General features: G+C 45.8%; 1 protein-coding gene across 6 annotated transcripts in view; it reads left to right on the top strand.

The window, feature by feature from the left end:
• cdk5rap2 (CDK5 regulatory subunit associated protein 2) overlaps nucleotides 1-16,654 on the top strand; it is a 42,856-nt gene that overhangs the window by 16,816 nt on the left and 9,386 nt on the right. For 5 of the 6 annotated variants that reach the window (XM_023807900.2, XM_072714536.1, XM_072714535.1 and 2 more), the window contains 16 exons: nucleotides 46-189; nucleotides 294-406; nucleotides 903-1,042; nucleotides 2,658-2,810; nucleotides 2,911-3,020; nucleotides 3,151-3,294; nucleotides 3,558-3,644; nucleotides 3,755-3,975; nucleotides 4,291-4,708; nucleotides 4,794-6,396; nucleotides 7,217-7,330; nucleotides 7,660-8,236; nucleotides 10,282-10,514; nucleotides 10,815-10,866; nucleotides 12,057-12,203; nucleotides 13,707-13,948. In XM_023807900.2, the coding sequence (XP_023663668.2) occupies nucleotides 46-189; nucleotides 294-406; nucleotides 903-1,042; nucleotides 2,658-2,810; nucleotides 2,911-3,020; nucleotides 3,151-3,294; nucleotides 3,558-3,644; nucleotides 3,755-3,975; nucleotides 4,291-4,708; nucleotides 4,794-6,396; nucleotides 7,217-7,330; nucleotides 7,660-8,236; nucleotides 10,282-10,514; nucleotides 10,815-10,866; nucleotides 12,057-12,203; nucleotides 13,707-13,948 (4,498 nt within the window). The remainder of the gene's footprint in view (nucleotides 1-45; nucleotides 190-293; nucleotides 407-902; nucleotides 1,043-2,657; nucleotides 2,811-2,910; nucleotides 3,021-3,150; nucleotides 3,295-3,557; nucleotides 3,645-3,754; nucleotides 3,976-4,290; nucleotides 4,709-4,793; nucleotides 6,397-7,216; nucleotides 7,331-7,659; nucleotides 8,237-10,281; nucleotides 10,515-10,814; nucleotides 10,867-12,056; nucleotides 12,204-13,706; nucleotides 13,949-16,654) is intronic. The other variant, XM_023807903.2, reaches the window with a different exon arrangement.

Below are 16,654 nucleotides of genomic sequence, written 5' to 3'. Positions count from 1 at the left end.
GGTACAATCTTAGGTGTTTATTTGGACTTTTGTGTCTGCTGGCAGGATCTCCATAAGCATCTCAGAAAGCCAAGGGACTATGAAGTGTCTGATCTCCAGGCTCGGGCAGCTGAACCAAAGGAAGAGAGACCCCTTCCTGGCCTCCCGCAGAGAGAGAGAACCATCATTGGTGGGAACAGCCAGCAGGAGGTACAAATTCAGCATTTTAAACTTTAGGCTTGTGCAGTTTCAAGGTCGGTCTGTTACTGTTGTCGATTGCAGTTGCTGTAAATAACTGGCGTGGTTTTGCCCAGGCCACGCCCGCCCTGTCCTCGGTGCTCTCTGAGCATAAGGCCCTGAACCGGGCCCTGAAGGCTGAACAGCAGCTCTACTCCAGCTTGGTGAGGACCGTTAAAGAATCAGACAGGTACCACAGCACCGCTCTCATACTCGTGTCTGGCCAGACTTTCCCAGATCAGTTTCGCTAGTCGTCTTTAAATGCTCCTAAACCAGTCCAGGATGTTGGTATTATCGCTTCATATTTCCAAGTCAAACCTGCATTATTATACTGCTATATAAATGCATATTTTGTCAAAATTGAGTTACAGCTGAAATCAGGTCTCTAAGGTTTTGTTTTATCTTGCGGCAAAATATCTTATTTGAGTTCTGTTTGGCTTTGAAGAAAACATTTCACCTTTTACCTACCTTCTGCACATACAGAAAAGCTCAGATTCACCGTGGTTACTGTCTTCTGCCTGTGCATGGCAGTATAATTACAGTAATAGTCATTTTATTTGAGAGTGCCATTTATAAATGGTAAATTATCCGGGTCCATGCAGTCCCGTGGAAAGTGCCTGTGAATGAGGCGTGGGTGCAGGTTTCTGTGAGCCCTCTCTCTGCCCCCTGCCCCGTGTGCGACACAGTGCCCAGCGCCTGCACGCCCTGCAGATGGAGCTGGCTGCCGTGCAGCTACTGCGTCAGCAGCTGGAGGAGGGTGTGCAAAACAACGAGGAGCTGCGGCGGGACCTGGAGACAGAGCTGCAGCGCGCCAAGCAGAGAGAAGGTGCGGTATCCGGGGAGTCCCGTGCGTAGGGGCCGGCCGGGGCTCTCTGGCGTCCTCTGCAGGTCGTGTCTGCTTCACCAGCTGATTACACCCTCGTCTTCCATCACAGTGTGCACCACTGTATACTGCTTCCGGTTTTGTGTGTCTCTCTAGTATTCCAATTTTCCAGCAGTTTCCGACAGTCTGCTGTGTTTCCTCTAAAACGCTGCATGTTCTCGTCTTTCCACTGTTCAGTTCTTTGAGTTGTGTGCAGATTCTTCCACAGCCGTCAGCATGTCTGTTCTTCAGGTCATTGTCTCCTGCTTCTCGGCAGTCATGCTGAAGAGGCCATGATAGATTCATTCTTTGTTTCCTGCCATATCATCTGTCGTTTGTCCTGCCTGCTTCATGCATGCCTGTGTTTTGTTTCTTGCTGCCTCTTTGTTTTGCAGGCCTTCATTCCCTTTTGTAAAATAAAGGTTTCTAAAAACAAGGCTGATGTGGAATAAAGCATGCCGTCTGTCTGTGTGTCTTACCAATCATCTTCCTCATCATTTGCATCTCCATTATCAAAGCCTCCTCATTTCTCATTTCCTGTAAAATACAACAGCATAACATCACAGTGCTGTTCCAAGAGTCCTCGTAACCAAGCTCAAGCAAACCGTTCCATTCCAAGTATCATTATAAACCTGACTTAAACTGCAAAACCTTTCCATAATGAAAGAAAATAAGCTTAGTATACTGAAAAATCACTGTTACTTATGAAGATGTACTTGGTGTGACGTCATTTTTATTTTTAAAAATAAGGCTGCAGCCGTCTGGCCTCATGCATGCTCAAGCATTGCCCCCTATGAGCATATAGGTTGCACATATTCTATAAAATGCGACTTGTTCCCTGCAGAGGCTGCGGGTAGATCCTGCCAGTTAATTCCAGTGCCTGTAATCCTGTCAGGGTTTCTGTCACTCAGTGCCCTTTCCTCACCTCTTCCCAGGGAGGCGTATAAATAGCTAAATATCTGGATGTACTTCACTGGCTATTTATACTGCTGGTAGTCAGGAGTGGCTTGAGTGATCACATGACAACAATCAGTTTAGTATATTTCGGTCCTTTTTCATTCAACGACACCTTTCCAGTTTCAAGAGAAATCCAAGCTCAGTGCTGAATTTATTCCAAAGCACGAGTTTATCTGCATGTGTACATTGTGATTTAATTATTCTGTTTTAAAGCTGTGTGATTAAATTAGCCTTCCAACATTCATATCCCCATTTAGCTATATGCAACAGCAGGTAGAATTTTACATGGGCTCTGACCGTTACTTGCATGATAGTTGGTTTTACTTAGGAATGCGTTATGGAGCTACAATGTGTACTCATTTCTGCACTGTTTTGTGTGATTGAGGGTTTATTGTTATTATTATCAAATTAAGCATTACAGCTTTGTCAATTCACATGCTCTGTATTCTCTGGCTCTTACGATCATAAATAAATAGTTTTTGGAGATACACTTGCAAATAAACTAACCCATTCTGAAGGCATCCCTGCAGTATAAGTGTGAACTGAACTTTCTGTTATCATGGCTGTTTGCTGTATTTCTGATTGAGTTTGTGCTCTACTGCTGCCCTGTGTGGGTCTTCAGGGAGTGAGTCTCAGGCAGAACCAGTCGACCCTAAGGAACTGGAGAGTGTGAGACAGCAGCTGGAAGATGCGCAGCGATGGAATGTGTCCCTGCAGGCCCGCCTTGGTGCCATCCAGAGTCGCGGCGGCGGGGTGGGCGGCACCAGCGACACCGGTAAGGTGTTTCCCAGAATGCATTCTGTTGTAGCGCATTCTTCTTAGTTGTGACCCAATAAACTTGATTTGATTGATTTGTTTAATTGGTTCTTTTTTAGCTGACACTTTTAGCTTTTTGGCCGATCAGACATCCTACTTGAGCATCTGTGTGGAAGACAAACTAGATGAGGAACTGGGCCATCTTTCAGTGCCAGAACTCCGACAAATGGTGCGTCACCCAAGTCATTCATCAAATGACTTCATCGTCGTTACATTTTCCCAGTCATTAATTGTCTTTTTTTTTTTTTTTACGCTGAGCATTGAGGTCAAGGCTAATTTATATATTTCCATTTTCTCAGATCCTCGAACTCAGGGATTATATCAAACGACTGCAAGCATCAAATGAAGATCATCACAAAAAGGCCTCACTACTCAGCAGAGCAGATGCCAAACCTGATGAAAAGGAAGATGAAGATGTTTCTCAGCTTGCCTATGAGAATAAGGTTCTGTCTGAGATCGGATCAGTTTTGGTCACTTAAATTTCTGTTCAATTCTGTCAGTAACAATTGTGTCTTTCACTTCAGTGCAACATCTGTTAACTAATCCCTGTTCTCTTATCTTTTTGTTCCATTAAACAGATTTATGGTTTCTGTTGCATTATGCACATGTCATGCAGCTTTTCTCGTGAGGTGTTTATGAATTGCATTCCATCACTGCCTTTTCTTTTACAAAGCCATGTGTGTCACGCTCCATTCCATTACTGTAGCATCTCGAGAAGAATCTAGATGGAGTTGCTCGCATTAGCAAGACCTCTACGCTTAGTAAGGAGCATCGGCAGGCTGCTTGGGATCCGGTGAGTGAATGTGGAGGCATTTAATGTGAAATGTATGATGCTGATGAGTTGGTATTAAGTGGCATGAATGTAGCTGATAATGTTTTCTTTTTCTACTGGAAAATTTTCAGTCGAGCGATGAGCACGGCCAGTCTTCTGATGGAGACGGGTCTAAGGAAGGATCGGTAGCAGAGCATCAAAGTAGCGGGGTTTCCCAGGCCCAAAGCAAGGGAGGGCAGCTTAACAATGCCGCTAAAAGTAAGCGTGACAGGCACCAGGAGGGTCTGAGCAGGGATGTGGAGCTCCTGTCACTCCTCAAGGAGAGAAGACTGTCGTCTGTGACTCAGCTCAGGTGAGACAGGGCCGTGAACAGCCTGTTCTCTTCTGTTTGAACACTGGACAGCCGTAGCCATGGTGAGATTAATGCATTATGTAGGCGATATGAGTGTATCGGGAATATTCATGGGGTTGTAGTACGATCTAATAGAACATTAAATCTGAAAGATTGGTATGATCAAGAAAGCAAGGAGAAAAATCAATCATCAGAGACATACGTTTTCAAAAATATATTGGTTATTGAGAGGGAAATGTTTACAGGTATTTTAAAGTAAGATTTATAACCTAATTTGAACATTAGATATATGATTGAAATTGCTTTGTGCTTCAGGGAGGAAATTTTGAGACTGCAAGCTGAGAATGCTGCTTTGAGGGGGCTCCTGAAGAAGGAGCAGTCTGAGGAGTCCAAAGAAAGCGCAGACGGCTCAGGAGAAAGTGACAGCAAGAGAGATCTTCAGAAAATGGTGGAAAAGATGAAGTCTGAGGCAGTGAGCCAACGCAAGATAATAAAAGTGCTTAAGGATCAGCTGGAGCTCAACTCTGCTACCGAGGGTGTGGCCACCTTTAACCCGGATCTGATAGTGAACATGGCGAGAGAGATTGAGCGGCTGAAAGCAGAGCTGGGATCCTCCAAGAGGAGAGCTGGGAGCCTGCAGAAGGAGGCGCACCAAAAGGTATCCCAGCCAGTAATCTCCAACTCAAAGGAGGCCACTGTCAGTCCAGCTCAGCACAAAGCGTTGAGACCTGCTGTGAGTATGTCACCTCCATACAACCCTGTTCTGATATGAATCTGTGACTGAACATTGTTATTAATTATAGCTCTTTATTTGATAGGCTGGAAAATCACGCCTCCCTGTTCCCATAAGGCATGATAAGGTGGTCCTTAAAAGACCTGCTGGCAGTCAAGCTACTGATATAGAGCTGCAGTCCTTAACAGAGGAGGTCCTTGAGATGGAGAAAAAAGGTCTTGGGCAGCCTGAGTCTTGGGCTTCTGAACAGGAAGAATCCACACTGAGGCCAGACTGCCCGGGGTCCGCAGAAGACATCCAGAAGGTTGGAGGCTTTACAGCCAAGCAGATGACAGGCACTGAACTCCTCAGTGAGTTAGAGTTACTCCACTACGAATGTCAGGAGAAAGAACGTGTGATTGGCCAGCTCCAGGAGAAGGCTGCAAAGTGTGAGGAGTTACAGGCAACGCTCTTGGAGAAAGATGAGCTGAACAGAGAGTTTGTTGAAGCCTTACAAGCTGCAGAATCCACCATAGAGTATCTTACTGCCTGTAACATGGATAAGGAAGGAAAAAATGACCATGTTCTTCAGTCTGACCCCCACAGCCACTACTGGGAGCTTCAGAGAATGCTTCAGGAAAAGGAGGCATTGAACAAGCAGCTGTTGGATTGCCTTCATGTCGCAGAGTCTGCCCTAGCCTCTCTGAGTGCTTTCCCAGCAGGCAGGGCTAGTGCAGACACACAGATCCGCTGCAGTGATCCCCAAGGGTTGCTGCACAAGCTTGAGAATGTTCTTCAGCAGATCGGTGTGTCTGTGGATCAGTCGAAGCCTGGGGCAGTAGATCCTCAGGACTCGGCCTCAGATTTGCAGCGGCAGATTGATGAGCTGCAGGAGGCGCTGTGGGAGCGGGATCGGCGAAACGCCGAGCTGCAGGATAGACTCGCTGCATCGGGACGGGTAGCCATACCAGGGCGCACCAGCAGTGGTACTACTGAGCAAGACTTGTTAGATAGTGACTCAGCCACATACAGACAACTGACGGATGTTAAAAAGCTTTCAGAGCAACAGCAGCGAGAGGCTCAGGGGGGGCAGATTAAAATGGACAAGTGCTCAAAATGTGGGACACAAAACCAGCATATTGAAAAGCCCTCTAAGCACCATGAAAAGCAAGATCAAATAATAAGGCAGCTTGCAGAATGCCTTTTCACTGCTGGGTCAGCCTTGGCCTCACTCAATGCTTGCTACACTCAGGGTAACTCCACAGAGAAGCCAGTTAGTAAAGAGAGCCTTCAGCAGGAGCTACAAAGACTTCAAAAAGTTTTTCAAGACAAGGCTGAGTGGCAAGAACATTATCTAGAATACTGTACTCAAAAGCTGAGAACAGCTTACAGTGAGGGCCACCACATGGACTTGTATCAGAACATTAGCAGTCTACAGCAGGCTCTCACAGGAAGTGCTCAGGTGATCTCAGACCTTCGGAAAGCCCTAGAAAAGCTCAAGACGCAAAATAAGCAGTATCAGAATGAGCTGAGAATAGGCAAATCAAGTCCAAAATCCACAGATCTTCCAGAGAAGCTGGAAAACCTGCAGAAGGCACTTGGAGAAAGAGAACGCACGTGCAAAGAACTTGAGGAGAAGCTGGCCGCTGCTCAAGAGATCATCGCTATGCAGAAGTCCATCCAGGAGAAACAAGTTGGAAACCAAAAAGGTAGGAAGATCAATTTAAAAGCGGTACAGCTTAACATTATTTTATGGACCGTCAGCAGAAATGTCTCTACTGACTTCAGTACACTTCAGTGAATATCAGATTCCTGTCCATTAATAAGGTTTTAGATTTTAGAAAAAATAGTACTCTGTATGTATTGACATGCTCAAAGGATATACTGGGAAGATATATTGATATATTTTATCATATTTTATGTATTTGTGGTTAAAGAATGTGGTAGACTGCTCCATTCTAAAGCTATCCATGACTCCTGAATAATTATCCAGCATAATATTCAGTTAGTTTTTTTGAGCACTCCTTTCGGAGATCCTGAATTGTGATGACCTTAATACTGCCTCCATGTTTTGTTTTGTTTTATTTGTAGTGTTATTTTTGTTTTTTAGAATAGAAATTCTAAGGGGAGAACCTGAAACTTATGTGCTGAATTGGTATGACGTTCTGATCTAAGAAGTAGCAAATGGAGAAACATTTTCCTGAAATGGGCGGCTGGAAGAGGCGTATTGGTCTCATACACCATAGCCATGGGTTCACCATGGGGGGGGGGAAACTGTTTTCGGAAAGAGTGATTACGACTTTGCTGATTATGCTTTTTTCTTAAGTTGGTACACGCACATTGTAATTTGAATGAGTTCATCACATCGTTCAGGAAAAAAAAGCTTATGTTTATAAGAAGTGAGCAAAGAAGACTTTAAATAAACCATGATGTAAACGTTTGAAAGCCTGAGCATGTAAGAAGTGCGGCGAGATGCATCTTCAGCCTTCAACTGAACGAGTTCCGCTAACCTCCATGTGTCGCCCGTAGCGATGGCTCTAGGACAAGATGACAAAGAGGTACAGGTGGATTTACAGGACCTGGGTTACGAAACGAGTGGAAAGAGTGAAAACGAAATGGATAGGGAAGAGAACAGTAGCTCAGGTAGACAGCATGCTTGCTGCATGTTAACTAATCCACAATTTTAGTCCTTGGCATGACACCGTCCACCGGGCTTTTGCTGCCAATTAACTCTGCAGTGCAGTTCTTGCCATGAGACTGTTGAGATACGGTTCTTGTATAACTTAACTGCACCTGTTGAATTGTGGTGTTCATTTATTTGAACCTTTCTCATCTGTATTCCTGCATGCTTGATCCCCAGTCTTTGGCATGGCCCTGCCTATGATCCCCTTTACATTCTAATTCTCTTTGCAAAAAGGTCTAGAATTTTCTCTGTACTACTGAAATTGTATCACCACTGTGTTTTTATTCAGGTACTGTAGACAATGATCAGGACGTGCATCATACCAGAGGTACAAGCATCCCATCACTGCTTGGGCAGATCCATGGTAACTTCTCCTCCACGGAGAACCTCAACACAAGCTCTAGTACATCATACCCAAGCTCACCTACCCTCAGTTCCCCAAAGTTCAGCTTGAAGAACTTGCAGATGTTTGAAGACTACGGAGTTACAGACAACCCGGAGCACCTGAAGCAGCAAGTTCTGGAGCTGAAAGGGCAGCTGGAAACCCATCAGAGAGTCAGTCAGCATCTGCAGAGTCTCCTGCATCGAACCTCCCAATCAAGCGATCTCCTGGCTTTCGTGTCCGACTACACGGCCTTTGAAAAACACAGCCAAGAGCTGACCAAGGAGGAGAGACACAGTATTGGTTATGAAGAGGACCTCTCTTCTGAGGGCACGATCCTGAGCCAAGATGAAGACGAGAAGCAGATGATGGAGCATATCACCAACCTTAGCACTGAGCTGGAGAAAGAGAGGAACCGCAACAAGAATTTGGCAGAACAGCTGCAACAAATTCAGTTTCGAAGTAGATCAGCTTCACCAGCACGGTAAATTACTCGCATGTTCGCAGCTTTACTAGAAAAAAAAAAGCACATCATAAATGGGAAGCTCCAAAACTATAAGGCCCTTAGATGTTTGTGTAATCTTCCACCTAGAACGTCTACTTTGTCTCTGTGGTTGACTTGTGATATTAACTACAACAAGTTAATTTACAGTTTTTCTCAGTCGCTTTAGTATAGTTTTCAGATCAGAAATGAAATTCTCATAACTACTTGCCCAACCTCCACATCAAGTCACTTGTGCACATCATAAATGCAAAGTCTCATTCTTTTGGTCAAATTGCAAATGTCTTGCAAATTTTTATGTACGATCATTTGCTAATTCCTACAGTGTCAATCGTTTATGACATGTTAGTCAAAATGTATTGTGCTGGTACTCTGAATAGTCTTACCCTCAAAAACATCTAGGTATAAGTTCTTTGTACAAGTCATTACATGCGTGATTGAAGCAGTTGTCATAATCATTCAAGCATATTCTCTATATATTTCTATTATAGTTTTTTTATTTTCTTATAAAAAAACTGATTAATTGCTTTCCGGGAAATCTTGACCCCCCACTGGAAGGGAATGTTTAAAGCATTAGACCAGTGATCAACCAGTTCTCTACAATAGCTCAGAGGTGCATTTCATTACCCTGCAGTTGGCAAACATATTTTAACAGAGCAAAACACAATGTTACAATTTCACAGTGGAAGAACAACAAGGAAATGAACAGGGGGGAAAAAACAGGGACAAAAGCCAATAAAAATGATAGGAGTGAGGCTGCATGGTGGAAAGGCAGGGGGGCAAAACAGAGGAAGAGGTAGAAGAGGCCGAGAACAGAGGCGCGTTCCTGAGGAAATACTGTAAGGGCCGCAGTCGTGGCCTTTATGGTCGAGGCCGGTCAAAGACTGCAGCCAATCTCGGGAGAACTACGGTGTCCTCAGTCATTCTCATAGGGACGGCAGGCATGTAGACCAGCAATGTGCACTGTGCTGTATGCTTTCTGCAGTGCTTAATATTACAGCACTCCACTTGCATTTTGTAGTATACAGTAAATACACTTTATATGATACACTATATGTATACTGTAGCACACGCACGTATGCATGCTTACAGTGTGTACAAGTGTATATCAATGTGTGTTACAGTATGCGTAACTTTGTACTGTTGAAATTGATATGTCATACAGAAAAAGTACACCTTTGTGCATTTTCAGTCATTATCATTAAAACCTTAGCCATAGTTTACGTTGGAAAGTTCAGAGTGCACTGTTACATTGACAACATGGCTAAGCATTTTAACCGTCTTGATGATGAACAATGACACGGGCTTGTCGTTCTGGTGGCACTGACAAGTTCATTGACATAAATATTTACTTTTGAGGGATAACCTAAGGATTTTGAGAAAGTTACAGGCTTTTGCAGGTAATCAGTCCATCATATGTTTCTGTTTGTACAAATTGTTTCAAGAAATGCACTTTTTCAAATGTTAAGGATGAATCGAGAAATCTGACCAAAGTGACTGAGGAAAAACTGTAACTAAAAATGTAATCAGATACCAGCATTCTGACCCTCACCCTTGTTTTACTTTATTATATACAGTTTATTGTGTACAGTTTTAATATATGATTTTGTCTGCTTTTAAGATGTTTCTTGGTTTCTAGGGCATCTTTGAAGTGAATCGAAAGTATTAGAACAATACTGTTAAATATATAAGTATATAAGTATTTAAATAAGTTGAAAAGGATCTGCTGAGAAAATCGTGTTGTTTTCAAAATGTAATTTTGGTAATTGTTACCTATGGTTTGAAGGTTGGTTGTTTTGTTTGTGGATTTTTGGTTTAGATGTGATTGGTTGTCCCGTAGATCCGGGTTCCCTCACCTTATTCAGCTCACCGCCTTACTGCCACGTTTAGTAGGTGTGTTTGAGCAGGGGAATCTGCCTTGAAATGGGGCGGTAGTTTTCGTCCTTTGGGGGTCCTTCAGCGTGCTGGCCTGTCTGGCCCACATGGGCTCATGGGTGCTCTGGTGTCGCCTCTGGCGTTTCCTGCAGGATGGACTCGCTGGTGCAGTCTCAGGCCAGGGAGCTGTCCCAGCTCCGGCAGCAGATCAAGGAGAGCCGGGAACTTGGCGCACTGCAGCGCCTGCAGCTGGAGGAGCTCGGCAGGGCGTTCGAGGAGCTGCTCCAGGCCGGCGATGTAGACCACCACACGGGAGACGTCGTCCGCGAGCAGCTGGACAAGAGCCTGACCGTGCTGGAGAAGCTAGAGGAACGGCTAGAGAACGGTGCGCTCTTCCCAGGCGGTCAGCTTTACGCTCCCCTTAGCGTTTTCTGGTAACGTTCTATTTGGCAGATTATTAAACAAGGACAGCATCAGCTGTTTCCTTCTGATGACCTCCAGAAATTAACACCTGTGGGTCACATGCAAGCGATGCTATTACCAGAGGAGTTTCCCATGGTGCTTAGCACCAAATCGATTACACCATCTATGTAATTACCCTTCAAGCTCAGGGAGAAGGGTAATGAGCTGAAACTGATTGAGAAAGACAAGGCTTTCATAGTCAATCTTCTGTACTGTCTTGTAGGAGACAAACATTTGGATAACGAAGATAGAGCTGTTCTTGACCTGGCACAGAGGTGGGACTTTGACTTTTTGATGTTCCTTGTCCTGTACAATTGTTTCTGACTCCATCTCTCTTTCACTGTACCCCTTTATGTTAAAGCACAAAGCTCCCTCCCTCTCTCTCTCCCTCCCTCCCTCCCTCTCTCTCTCCCTCCCTCCCTCCCTCTCTCTCTCCCTCCCTCCCTCTCTCTCCCTCCCCCCCCACTTTCATTCTGCCAGCACTGTACCACTTTCTCCTCTGAAGATTTTTTATTAATGCTTAATGTTGTTTAAGAGCAGGACAACAAAGTGGCTTTTAGTGTTGTAATTTTTTTATTTCCAATGTTAAGAATAACATTTAGCAGATGTTAGAGAGCTGTTAATGTGTAACATGAACATCAGGCAGTGCAAGTACAGGTGCAGGCTTTTGTGCTTTGGGGAATTAAAAAAAACCTGTGGTTGCATTTTGTAACAGTTCTATATTTAATCAATAGCTAGAGGGGAGGCCATTTAAATATAGTGGTTCAATGAGTTTAAGTTTTGAAAGTGGTTGAAACTTTTTGGATTTACTCGTAAACTAAATTAATTGATGATATGCGGTGGCAAACACTATCCATATGGGTCCATTACTTTTTGAGATGTACAAATAATATGCTATTATACTCATAATTAATCATGAACTAGCTGTTACTTAATGTATTAATTAACCAGAAACTATATTTGTTCATGGTTTGTACTTGAGTAGTAACTGAGCTACTACTAAGTAACCGTACTTTAAAATGCTACCGCGCCCGGCACCAGCTGTCACTTTGTCACCTAGCATCCAGTGCTGGGCTACCCAGTGATCTCCAGGGTGCAGAGTGTCTGAAGCAGAACTTTATCACACCGTTTCTCTTCAGAGAGAGACAGGCTGGGTAACACTTTACAGTACAGTTCCTTAGTAACTTACTAGGACCACGGTTACTAATCAAGTTCAAATCATGAACAAAAGTATTTTGTTGTTATTTAATGCATTAAGTAAGAGTCCATGGTTAAGAGTATATTTTCATGCCCCTTCAAATATTGTGTTACCCCCATATGAAATGCAGGGCACCAGGTTTGTTCCATTCAGGTTTTTTTTTCTGGTTGTGCTTTTTGTCCCTTCTTGGACATTGTATTTGTAGTGTTTTTAGAATAGGAATTTCAATTTCTATGGCGCCATTCAAAGGGTTCTGTGAACTTGCAGAGAGCCCCCCTGTCTCTCACGTGACGGCTTCGATAGCTCCCTGCGATCACAGTTAGAGGGTGAAAGGGAGCAGCTGCAGCAGCAGATGAGATATCTTGTGCAGCAGAACCAGAACTTAGCAGAAGTCACTAAGGAACAGCTGGATCTGTGAGTCTTGTGTCTTGGGATTGGCGCTGGAGTGAGAGCATGCTTGTGCTGCCTGCTTTTGTTTAGTCTGTCTTAGCAGTTTGCCAGATGCTCATTTTTTAGTTTACTGGTATCTAGTGACTGTAGGAAAAATGTAGTAGCGTGCAGCAAAGCTATTACTTATCTGGTTGGTGCTCAGAGTGCTAATGTTGTTATTGGCACATTATTTGCTCTGTAAATCTTGGCGAATGAGCCGTCTAGGCTTGTCAGTAAAAATGTCCAACCAAAGCGGCTTTCTAGAATAATGTTGTGCTTACCTAATGACCATAATGAATGAAAAGGAGAGTCATTTTAACTCTTGATGGAAACATTAAACCAATTATAAGAAAGCACACATTAATTATACCTTTAGAACATAAGAACATAAGAAATTTACAAACGAGAGGAGGCCATTTGGCCCATCAAGCTTGTTTGGGGAGAACTTAACTAATAGCTCAGAGTTGTTAAAATCTTATCTGGCTCTGATTTAAAGGAACCCAGGGTTTTAGCTTCCACTACACTAGCAGGAAGACTATTCCATACTCTAACTACACGCTGTGTAAAGAAGTCTTTTCTGAAATTTAGTTTAAAATGTTCTCCCACTAATTTCCACCTATGGCCACGAGTTCTAGTATTTAAACTAATATTAAAGTAGCCATTTGGCTGAACAGCATCCAGACTCGTTAAAATCTTATGGACCTGGATCATGTCCCCCCTTAGTCTCCTTTGCTCAAGGCTAAACAGATTCAGCCCAGCTAACCACTCCTCATAAGACATTCCTCTAAGACCAGGAATCATTCTCGTAGCCTTCCGTTGCACCTTTTCTAAGGCAGCAATGTCCTTCTTAAGGTATGGTGACCAAACCTGCACACAATATTCTAGGTGGGGTCCATTAGAAACAGTTCCTGATTCAGTAACATGATTTGTCAGAGCAGAATTTTAATCTTGTATGCATAAGTTCAGCAAGGAAGGACTGGCATGCAGAGAACAAAGGGAATACAGACATGGAGTCTCGATTTAAAGTATTTCTATTTCCTACATTACAGGGCCGATACAGACTATGGGAAGAATGTCATAGTTAGGTGCATCGATATAGTAACTCATACACAGAGTCACCCAACCTGCCCTGCTCCTTTTTTCACTGATGAAAGTCCAGCATGGACTGAAACATCTGCACATTGGCTAATTATGCACTTTGCTCTTCCATAGTCTGTATCAGCCCTGTAATGTAGGAAATGTCAGCTCAGGTGTTAATTATTTAACATCGCTCTGACCAGGGGCCATTCTAGGATGTGACCCCTGGGGGGGCTCAGCCCTCAAGAAGAGGATTTAGAATAATAATATCAGAGTAATGAGACAAATTATAAGGGTGGCCAAAGCCTGAAGTCGCCTGTGTCTCTGACATTGCCCTGGTGTCTTCATGGCAGTCCCCCGTCCCCCGTCCCGTGCAGATCCCCCCTCTGACGCGCTGAATCTGTGCCGCAGGCTGTCCCGGGAGCTACATGAGAAAAAGCATCAGATCCAAGACCTGCAGAGTCAGCTGCGAGGCCGTTCCCCCAGCAGCCACCACAGCTCCGCGCCCGAGCTGTCCACCAGGGGCTCCCCCAGTGACAGGCCGCCGCCCTGTGGTGATGGGCCTCCCTATGGTGATGGGCCTCCCGATGGCTCCGGCTCCGGCTCCGGCTCCATCCCGCTTCAGACACACGGTGTCAGCCACTTGCTTCAAGGTACATTTTCCCAAGGCTGGCTGTCTTGTCGCTTGACTGTCACGTCACTGTGTATCAGCAAAACTGAAAAGTAAAATCACCTAAAGAGCCAGTGAGTCATTTATGATGAGAAACAAAGAACACATAAGATGATTTATTTGGATACAAATAATGAATGTGTTGTTTTTGGTTCCATTTCCTTGACTTATAAGCCACCTATAGGTTGGGGTAATTATGATGACAGTGGTACTCCACTAATGCCTTTTCTTCCCAAAATCAAGTGATATGTAGCACTAAGAAGGACAGTGATAGGGCAGGTGTACAGTTACCTATGAATTATTAATCAGGTGTATCCAGTTTAATAGCCTTCCCAAAGCAGAGAGAGTGGCCCTCAGTTGGAATGGTGTGTCGCAGGTGTGTGAAAGGCTTATGTACAGACAGTTAAATAGCGAGCTATACGGCCCTATACTGAGCTTTACCAGGAAATGGACAAACATGAGGCAAAAGCCATACAGAAAAGTCGTTTGCGTGGACGGTGGAAAAAGGCGTGGAAGGACAGTGGCTCAGGTATCTTGTTCGGGTCGTCTTGTTATATCCGACTGTTAAGTGGCTTCTTGGGGAAATTTATCACTTTGTCACGTGTCATTTCTTTTTCCTTTTATTTTTGATTGCGTGTCATGGGAACTGTCTTGGTGTTTATTAAGTGCTTAGGATATCGTGTTAGTGTTATTTTGCAGAGATACATGGGCAGTGATAGAAAAATACAGGTGTTTATGTTAGGATTTTTTTTCCAGTATTATTTACCAGAAATAAGTCTGATCAATAACTCAGTGTAGTCTTTTTGTGCATGTAAACCAAAACTGAGGTTAGTGAAAATTCCCAATTGCATATGTCCAAAATTGACAATGCGTATGTCCAACATGTTATATTTTTTAGCTTGTTAAGCTGAAATAATGGACAAATTATCGCTCTGGCAGCCCCTGGGCATGCTGGCCTCTGGGGGGTGATCACCGGGGCAGGTCACAGAGGGTGCAGGTCCCAGGTCAGTCTGTCTGGTGAATGTGGGTGTCTGTGTGAGAGTGGCTCATCAACCGTGGGGGTTGTTGCTGCACATCCGGGCGTGTCGTGCCTGATGCCCGCTACCCTGCTGCGTTCCTCCACGGCCCCCCCCAGCCCACACCCACCTACATCAGACTACATATAGGTACTGGGGGGTGATCAGCTAGTCACCCTCCAACTCTTTTAATTCCACTTTAGACGCCACACCCACTACATCGCACTGCATCACACAGAGGGAAGGGGGAGGGTGACTAGCCACTCACCCCCCCTTTATTATTTTAACTGCACTTTAGACATACATCCATGTCACACCACTCCTTCACATAGGGCATTGGAGGGTGGGGGGAGCTGTGCAGGTCCTGGGTCGGCTGCTTCGGCTGCCCGCAGCTGGACGGCGCGACTCCCTTCCCCTCTATTTTAACTCCACCTTAGACATTGAGGGCCTGTGGGGGCTGGGGGGGGAGGCCCGCAGCTCTGGCTGGGGTATCCATCCCCCACTTGAGTCCCCCCACATTTTAACTGCACCTTAGTTTCACACACATGTCCATTCCCAATGATCAAGGGGGGTGGTGGGTGGACTGGGGGACTTGGGGGATGGCAGGGGCAGCAGGTGCTGGCTGGCGGGCGTCGGTGTCTGCGGGGTGCAGCCGGCCCTCGGCGGGGGGCCACTAGCCTGCGACCTGGGGGGTGGGGGAACATCCTCCTGAGTCGTCCACTGGACAATTCCAGGGCATCTGCTGCCGGGCCTCCAGATGAGTGTGTGTGTGTGTGTGCGTGTGTGCGTGTCGGTGTGTGTATCTGGTGAGTCTGCATGTTCTGTATGTCTGCATGTATGGCCTGGGATGGGGGAGCACGTCGGTGATGGGGTGGTGCGGGTGAGTGTTTGGTGAATGTGGGTATCTGTGTGAACGGCTCGTCGGTGACGCCGGCGCAGATGAGGCCCCAGACACCTCCTAGGGTTGGGGCGGGGGGGGTGCTGCGGCGGGGGGCGGTGCTGCCCCCCCGGGGGTTGGCGCCGTGTGTCCGGGCGCGCCTTGCCTGATGCTCGCTGCCCTGCGGCGCTATCACCTATTACCCCACAGCCCCCCCCCCAGCCTGCATCCACCTACACCACACATAGGTAATGGAGGGTGATCAGCTATTCACCCCCCATCTCTTAATTACACGTTAGACGCCACACCAAGACATCACACCACACCACACAGGGGGAAGGGGGGGGGATGATTAGCCACTCACCCCCCCTCATTATTTTAACTGCATTTTAGACATACATCCACGTCACACCACTCCTCCACATAGGGCTTTGGAGGGCGGGGGGAGCTGTGCAGGTCCTGGGTCGGCTGCTTCTGCAGCCCGCAGCTGGACTGCGCAGCTCCCTTCCCCTCTATTTTAACTCCACCTTAGACACTTAGGGCTTGGGGGGGCCGGTGGGTGTCCTTTCCCCGTATGCTCCCCCATATTTTAACGACACCTTAGTTCACAGACATGTACACCATCAATGATCAAGGTGGGTGGGGGGCGGATGGGTTGGGGGGTCCTGGGTGTGGCGGGGCGGCCGGTCTCCGGTGGGGTGCCCGCTCGCCTGCGATCTGGGGGGGTGGGGAACATCCTCTGGGGCCGTCAACTGGGCAAGTCCAGGGCATCTGCTGCCGGACCTCAAAGACGGGC

Source organism: Paramormyrops kingsleyae, chromosome 7 (assembly GCF_048594095.1).
Source record: "Paramormyrops kingsleyae isolate MSU_618 chromosome 7, PKINGS_0.4, whole genome shotgun sequence".
NCBI lineage: Eukaryota > Metazoa > Chordata > Actinopteri > Osteoglossiformes > Mormyridae > Paramormyrops > Paramormyrops kingsleyae.
The sequence above is the reverse complement of the archived record's forward strand: the minus strand, read 5'-3'. Positions and strand labels throughout refer to the sequence as shown.